Source organism: Ambystoma mexicanum, chromosome 3p (genome assembly GCF_040938575.1).
Source record: "Ambystoma mexicanum isolate Mex_15411 chromosome 3p, UKY_AmexF1_1, whole genome shotgun sequence".
NCBI classification, from domain to species: domain Eukaryota; kingdom Metazoa; phylum Chordata; class Amphibia; order Caudata; family Ambystomatidae; genus Ambystoma; species Ambystoma mexicanum.
In genome coordinates, this window is record NC_090925.1 from 1232351883 (window position 1) to 1232360547 (window position 8665).

At 47.8% G+C, this 8665-nt stretch overlaps 1 protein-coding gene across 1 annotated transcript; it reads left to right on the forward strand.

Moving 5' to 3' along the window:
• The first annotated feature begins 5800 nt into the window (after window positions 1–5800).
• Window positions 5801–7588, forward strand: LOC138580047 (general transcription factor II-I repeat domain-containing protein 2A-like). Its single transcript, XM_069650283.1, has one exon. The coding sequence runs from the start codon at window positions 5801–5803 to the stop codon at window positions 7586–7588; it is 1788 nt and encodes a 595-aa protein (XP_069506384.1).
• Window positions 7589–8665: the final 1077 nt, after the last annotated feature.

Genomic DNA, 8665 nt, shown 5'->3' on the forward strand with positions numbered 1-8665 from the left:
GGCCTCGCGGGCACGAAGGGCGGAGAGGGGTGGACGCTTCTCCGCAGGGTTTCCTGACGGGCCTGGTTCTGGATCCTCCGTCGGGGTCCGTGGTAATCTCGTCCTTATCTCGGTACATAAGGATTGGATTGCCAACAAAATGGCCGCCGAGCTATCCTGGGGCTCGGGCAATGGCTGCGACGGACGGGAAGGCCGTTCCACTAGGCCCTGTTCGTCCCCCTCGTCGCTATCTTCGATCACGTCAGCAGGGACCGTCCCCTGGGATCGAACCTTCTCGAACCTCTCGTTGAGGTTTATGAACCTCTCGTTGAGGCCTATGGACCTTTCGTTGAGGCCCCTCTAGGTCTCCACCAGTTCCTCCTCAGAGGCTGATTCCGAGTCTGAGGCGGCCACCGGCCCCCCCCCTCTTTTTCAGCCGGGGGCTTCACGGGGGTCTTAGCGGTGGGCTGGAAAGAGGATTCCCTCTGCGGCAGTAGGGATACTCTGGGCCCAGAGGCCGTTTCCATTGGCGTAGTCTCAGCCGGCTCCATCAGGGTCGCAGCGACCAATCCGATAGAGGCCTTAGCCGGGTGGATCAAGGCCCTCACCCCCTTAGGTGCGTCCTGGGCCTTCGCCTTGAGGGGAGGGTCAACGCCTCGCTCCACCTTCGAGATCGACCGGGTCCGCTCCAGCGGCCCACCCGGGTTCTCGAACTTCCTCTTCCCCGAACCAGAGCGCTGGCTCCTGGTCGAACGTGCCAGGGAAGTAGCGCCCTGCTTGGCAACCGAAGAGCCCGACCTTTCGGCGCTCCCGGAGCCCGCTGACTAGCAGTGCTTGGCCTTCTGTTGGGCCTCCGTCGCCGGGGTGCCCTCAAAGGACTTAGAAGCCCGCTCAACCACCTTCTTCGCCTTCTCACTTGCTGTGCCCTTCTCCAGCCAGGAGGCGAGGCGGGAACGACAATCTTGTTTGGTCCGTTCCGAAAGGTTCTTGCAGAACGCACAGTCCTTCTCCACGTGCGTCTTGCCCCCATGGAGGCAGTAGAGACATCGCGAATGCTCGTCCTCCTTGAAAACGTTATATAATCCGCATCCAGGGCAGTTCCTGAACAGCTTGGATCCGGGCGTCGAGCTTCCTTTGTCCTGGGCCATGTCCGTTGAGGTAGGCCGCAGATCTTCCAGAATCCTCCAAGAAGTGTAAACTCGACGAAAACTTCACCCTTGAGGGGCGTAGAAGAATTCCGAAATGGGTCCCCGTTATCGGAAGTAGAAACGGTGGAGCTTAATGCTCGATTAAACCTAAAAAATGAGAAAGTCTCCTGAAAAAGCGTGAAAACGCAGTAAAAAAACTTGCGCTAAACACGAGGACTCCCAACACTTGAGCGTGCAGTAAAAATCTGAGGATGGCTGCCAGAGGCGGGGCTTAGGGAGAGGGCAGTCATTGGCTGGGGGCAGTATGACCCAGAGATCAGTGATTGGTTACTACTAAGAAAGACAGATCAGAAACAAAACTGATACTGATTTTTTCTGTACCGAGGATTCCCAGCCTGACGGGGAATATTCATGAGCATGTGAATCCATGCCAGACCCCATGCTGGAGAACATAATAACTCCTAGGTCCTGTCCCCTTTCCTCCATATGGTATGGGTGATTACAACTGAATGCAGTCTTGGGGAGGAGAGGTTACCCCTCTAAGAAAAAAGTTCTTCAAAACTTCCTGGCCAAATGCTGCGTCAGATCCGACGCTGGCATCCAAGCAGTAATATTTGCAAAAGGTAGATTGGGAAGCCCAAGTAGCCACCTTGCTGATCGTCTGCCATGGAACTGGTCCTGGAAGGCCACAGCCGTGACCTTGGCTCCGATTGCGTGGGCGTGCAGGTTTGCTGGCAAAGGCCTGTGCTGCACCTCATATGACTCCTTGATGGTCATCACCATCCACCTCGATATTGAAGCCTTGGAGGCTTGACAGCCCTGTTTTGACACACCGAAAGTGATGAACAAGGCATCCAATTTACGGAAGCTCTTTGTCCTGTTCAGGTAAAATCTTAGAGCATGCCTGACATCCAGACAGTGCAATACTTTCTGAACCTCATCCTTTGGATCTGCAAAGAATGTTGGAAGTACTAGCTCCTTGTTAAGGTGACAAGATGACACTACCTTAGGGAGAAATGAAGGCTGCGTCCTAAGCGCCACCTTGTCCTGGTGAAATGTGGTATACAGCTCTGAAGCCACCAGCACATATATCTCACTGATCCTGTGCGCTGATGTAAGGCCAACTAGAAGAGCAGTCTTTATAGTAACTAGCCTGATATCAGCTGATGCCATGGGCTCAAAAGGCTTGTGGGCCAGGCGCCCAGCACCACGTTAAGGTCCCAGACCGGATGAGGGCGCTTGACTGGGGGATCCATTCCGGTCAGGACTGCCAAGTGTTTTTTGACCACCAGATTGGAGGAGGAAAAGAGGTTATTGCCGGAGTTTTTGTAGGCCCATATGCCACCACATAGGTACGAAAGGTGCACCCCGGAGTGAGCTAGATGCGACAAGAAAGATCACATTGTCCAGTGAGCATGCCAGAGGATATATCTTGTTTGCCTTGTGACAGAACCTGGTCCGTTTGCCTCTGTACTGACTCCTTTTGGAGCTGTTTCTGGTCGCCTGAATTATAGCCAAGTTGTCCTGTGACAGGTGCAGATGTTTCAGGGTGACTTGTTCAGGAACCACTCTGCTAGGGCCAACTTCTGCGGGGTGAACCACTGTGCCTCCCTGCTGGGATAGTAGGCGGGCTGGGCCCATTGGAAGGGGGACCGGAGGCTGATCAGACAGTCAGAGGAGTTCTGAGAACCAAGATCTGGCTGGCCACCACAGCGCTATCAAGATGAGCCAAAGCCTCCACGACTCCTTTACCTTGCAGAGGACCCTTTAGATCAAGGTTGTCCAACCTACGGCCCGCGGGCCACAATGCGGCCCTCCGAGCCATTTCATGTGGCCCGCGAGGCCGAACAAACAAACAAAGGAAATACTAACAAACAAGCCGGCATGGGTTGTGATTTCCATTGGCTGAGAAACAGCCAATGGAAATACTGTTGCCATGCAAGGTACGTCATATTAAAAAAAAAAAGAAAACCTTGCATGGTCACAGTATTTCCATTGGCTGTTTCTCAGCCAATGGAAATCACATACGTCATGTTTATGGGCGGAGTGAAGGTAAGGTATACCGTGCCGGCACCACCTTCACACTTCTTTTCCTGCCCAGCCCAGCCAAGCCCAGCCCAGCCAAGCCAAGCCCAGCCCAGCCCAGCCCAGCCGAGCATTACGTGACCAAGCGAGGCCTGGTAAGTTTTCTGTTTTCTTTTTTTTTTTTTTTTTTGGTACGTGACAGCCCAGTTTATTTATTTATTTGTTAAACATTTGTCGGGCCCAACATTGCGGAAATAAATAAATTAATCGGGTCCACGGACCCGACAAACGTTGACTAAATTAATAAATAATGTGGGCTGTGACTGGCTCTGGTGCCCCCTTACAGGGGCCGTGGCAACGGAGCACTGTGACTGCCTCTGGTGCCCCCTTACAGGGGGCACCAGAGGCAGTAACGGGCCACGGCCCAGTTTATTTATTAATTTATTCAATGTTTGTCGGGTCCGTGGACCCGATTAATTTATTTATTTCCGCAATGTCGGTTGGGCCCAACATTGCGGAAATAAATAAATTAATCGGGTCCACGGACCCGACAAACGTTGACTAAATTAATAAATAATGTGGGCCGTGGCAACGGAGCACTGTGACTGCCTCTGGTGCCCCCTTACAGGGGGCACCAGAGGCAGTAACGGGCCACGGCCCAGTTTATTTATTAATTTATTCAATGTTTGTCGGGTCCGTGGACCCGATTAATTTATTTATTTCCGCAATGTTGGTTGGGCCCAACATTGCGGAAATAAATAAATTAATCGGGTCCACGGACCCGACAAACGTTGACTAAATTAATAAATAATGTGGGCCGTGGCAACGGAGCACTGTGACTGCCTCTGGTGCCCCCTTACAGGGGGCACCAGAGGCAGTTACAGGCCCAGTGCATTTTCGGCAGCACAATGTTGTTGGGTCCTTGGACCCGAATTATGTGCTGTGGTGGGGGAATGTTACTGCCTCTGGTGCCCCCTGTAAGGGGGCACCAGAGGCAGTAACAGGCCACGGGCCAATTTATTTATTAATTTATTCAATGTTTGTCGGGTCCATGGACCCGATTAATTGATTTATTTCCGCAATGTTGGTTGGGCCATGTCCATGTCTGGACTAGCCAGGGTACCTTAGGGTGAAGCCTTAAGTCCCCAAACATATATGATTTGGGATAAATATTCACTCTTGTAGTTGCAGTGTTCAACTTAGTGTCACATGTGTTTTGTGAGTTGGGACAATCTTGCGCCAACATGTCCCATTCAACTTGACATATTTCCATATGGTAGCATTTTATTTAATTGTTTTTTTATAAGCTAAATGTAATACCTGAGTTCGGTTTCTAAGTGCGGATCTCAGATTTAAACCTCTGTTGCTCTGCGTGGCCTTGCTTCCAAGACTATCTGCCAATGCTATCCGCCGTTTTCCATTGCTCCGTTATCGTGATGTGGGACACCTTGATGGAACGTGCATTATGGCACCATCATGCACCTTCTGGGTATCATCAATGCAATGTTCACATACCAAATCAGTGGGTGTAGTTGGTAATTTCCATGATATGGTAGTCTTGAGTAATTGGTTCATGGACTGCACAAAGGTGGACATTGTACCACCCAGTGCCAGAGAGCAGGCCCTCAGAAACAGACACATGCAGCGCCTCAGGGAGATGACAGGTGTACAGAAGCCTACTAGCAGCCTGTGTATCTTCTGGAACTTGTTTTTGTTTCCTTTCGCTGTGCAGTGTTTCCCTTTTGATTAAATGCCCTTGGACGTCTGCTTCCACTCATAGTAATTTGACAATATGGATCTATACACAAAGATATTAATGATACATATGGTGATCCATTCTTGTAGGAAATGTGTTCAGTGTTTGTGGGGTACGTGGACCCGAGTTATTTTATTTCTGGGCCGTGGCGGTGGACTGTTACTGCCTATGGTGCCCCCTGGACCAGTCACCTATGGTAGCAGACATATAGGCTGAAATGGATCTAGTTGCAGCTCACTAATTTTGCCCCCTGCTCCTCATGAGCCGCCATAGTTGGTCAATCTAGTGGTGTCATCAGGATTCAAATTTAGGAGTGGCAAAGAGTGGGCCAAAGGCAAAAGTAGGGGTCATGGGCTTTGGTCATGGTCATATATACTTTGGGGAAAAAAGCATTGTGAAAGAAATTGCGCCTTCCCACTTATACAATGACATTATGTGTATTGGTAATAGCCTTGCCTTTAATTTGCAGTACTACAAAACTGGAAGACTCTGGCAACTAGCACGCCGTAACAAATAAAACATGTTGTTCTCTGAGTTTATGTGCGTTAGAACAAAGCTGACAGAGCAATTACTATTTTTTCTGTGGCATTTTAGTGTTTTATCTCCCTCTGGCTGCCTGCCACGTGAGAATAAGAGCATTCCTTAGCATTAATTCATATTTAAGTAGCATCACAAGGGTGCCACAGCCTGTGTCCGCACCCACCCCCACTGACTTGTATATCACGTGCCAAACACTGCTTCTCTACAGGCATTCTATAGGCATCTTGTTCTGCCTATATTAAAACCACTACATTATTACTTAGCAATACAAGTAAGTTTGAATTGATTTTATTGTAATGGGCCTGTGACAACGTAGCTTTCATATGACTAAAACCTACCCAACTCTCAATAGATGGCGAATCAGAAGAAAAGAAAGATTGATGCTGAATGTCGTGTTTTCAAGGATAGTTGGGCCAAGGATTTCTTTGTGTGTGAACAAAAGGGGAACATCTTGTGTCTCATTTGCCAGGAAAAAGTAGCTGTCTACAAGGAATACAATGTCAAGCGGCATTATACCACAAAACATGCCACTGAATTTGACAACCTGATTGGCCAGATTAGGATTGATCGGGCGAACTCGCTGAAGCAGGCCCTGATCGGGCAACAGTCGTTCTTCAAAGCTGGCAGACAGAACTCTGAGGCAGCAACCAAGATAAGTTACTTGATATCCGAGGCCATAGCGAGGAGAGGGAAACCATTGTCCGATGGAGAATTTGTCAAAGATTGCTTGGGAATATTGACATCTGTGGCATTCCCTGACAAACAAGCAATGGTGGAGAAAATCAGTCTCTCACATCAGACAATTGCTAGACGAGTAGATGACCTATCATCAAACATTGCAGACTCACTGACGAAAAGATTGGGTGCCTGTCAGTTTTACAGCTTGGGGGTGGATGAAAGCACAGATGTGAGTGATACCGCCCAACTGGCAATCTTTGTACGAGGAGTGACCAAAGAATTCCAAATTGTTGAGGAGCTACTTGACCTATGTTCAATGAAAGGCAAAACAACAGGACAAGACATTTTCAATGAAGTGAAACGTGTCTTGTTGAAATTCAATCTGCCAGAGGACAAACTCTGTGGTCTGACAACTGATGGGGCCCCTGCTATGATCGGCAAACACAATGGATTTGTCAGTTTAATGGCAAAGTCAGTTCCCCAGAATGTCATCACGCATCACTGCATCATTCACCAGGAACAACTGTGCGCAAAGGCCTTGGAGATGACGCATGTGATGGAAAAGGTTGTTTCTACAGTGAATTTCATAAGGGCAAAAGGGCTCAACCATAGACAGTTCCAAGCATTTCTTGCGGAGATGGGAGCAGACCATGATGATGTGATCTACTTTTGCCAAGTTCGTTGGCTTAGCAGGGCAGCCACACTATCCAGATTCTGGTCACTGCTTAATGAAATTAAAACATTCATGACGAACAAAGGGAAAGATGTCACCTTCTTGGAGGATGCGAGCTGGTTGAATGACTTGGCATTCCTTGTTGACATAACAAAATATCTTTCAGACCTGAATATAAAACTGCAAGGGAAGGAACAGTTTGTGAACAAGCTGTATGAGCACATCCAATCCTTTGTTCATAAGCTGGAATTGTTTCAGAAACAGCTGAATGAAAAAAATGCTACTCATTTCACAGTACTGATGACCAGATCTGCTCACAGCATCAATCATGACAAGTATTCGGCACTGGTTGGGAATCTTTTGAATGAATTTAAAAACCGATTTTCAGATTTCAGGGAGCACAGTGATGAGCTGAAGATTTTTGCAGATCCGTTTGGTACTAATGTCACCAATGCTCCTGACATGTTTCAAATGGAATTAATTGACATGCAAAGTAATGGTGACCTGAAGAGAGCCTTTTCTGAACATACCCTACATACATTTTATAGTAAATACATTACATGGGACTCTTTCCCAAATCTGTCTAATCATGCACTTCGGTTCATTGCACTTTTTGGCAGCACGTATTGCTGTGAACAGCTTTTCTCAAGATTGAAGAGCATAAAAACTAAATCAAGATCACTTTTGACAGATGGACACCTATCTGGAATACTCCGCATTGCCACATCAAGTGTGCCAGCGGATATTGAGCATTTGTGCAAGCAAAAACAATGCCAAGTGTCACACTGAAAATATGTTCAGTGTTAGAATTATTCTTAACTGTGCTGAATGCTTTACAAGTTGCAACTTTACAAGTGACTAATCATGCAATAAAAAAAGTCCTTCATACTTTTAGATTGGGCTCGCATCGCGTTTCTTCAATTGGGTTCACCTTTGGGTGATCAATTTTCAACAGTTTATCTTTTGAATTGGATTATGCTTCTTTCGTTAACACAGAAGTAATGAACGTTTATTACAGAGATAAGCTGCCATATGTATTGGGCACACTGCACATGCTCAGGCAGCATCAATCATGCTTTGTACAGGACAATGCTGTCCTAAATTGGGAACAGCCAGCATAGACATGTTTCTACAGAGGCATATTTTGGCCACAACCAGCATGCCAATGTGTTACATCAGTGACAGTGCTGTCTTACACTGAGGACACATTGATCATTAAAATGTGGTGTTCTACAATGTTCTTGTCTGCTGTTGGTGACATGGAATGTACATGTTCCCCTTTAGAACTGATTGTAAACTTATGGCTTTTTGGTCACTTTTCCTGCTGTAAAATGCACCATTTCATCCCCATATTTGGAAAAAAATCTTGGGGGGGGAACCCCCCCAAACCCTCCCTAGATCGTTATATCTCCCTTGCTACGCTCGGTCGCCCCCACCGTTTCAGTAGAATATCACAAACTGGTGGAAGAAATCACAACAAACTAACCTTTGATCACTGTCCCTGACACATCTTTGGGACTGCATGGCTATCGCTGCCTGTGATGCAATTGTGTCAAAAGTCACACACCATCGATTTTGAATATACTGCTTTGGGTGAGGGTGTTGACTTTTGGCTCGCCGGCCCTCCGGGTGACAAAAAGTTCATGCTTCGGCCCCACATTCAAAAAGGTTGGACAAGCCTGCTTTAGATTAACCGAGTGGGGGGGAAAAGCATATGCGCTCATATCGTTCCATTGAATCTGCAAAGCGTCCCCCAGAGATCCCATGCCTTGAACAATCCAGGATGCAAACTGGTGGCATCTACGGTTGCTCCTGGTGGCAAATAGGTCCACCTGGGGGTGGCCCCACCTGATGATCTCTCCCAGA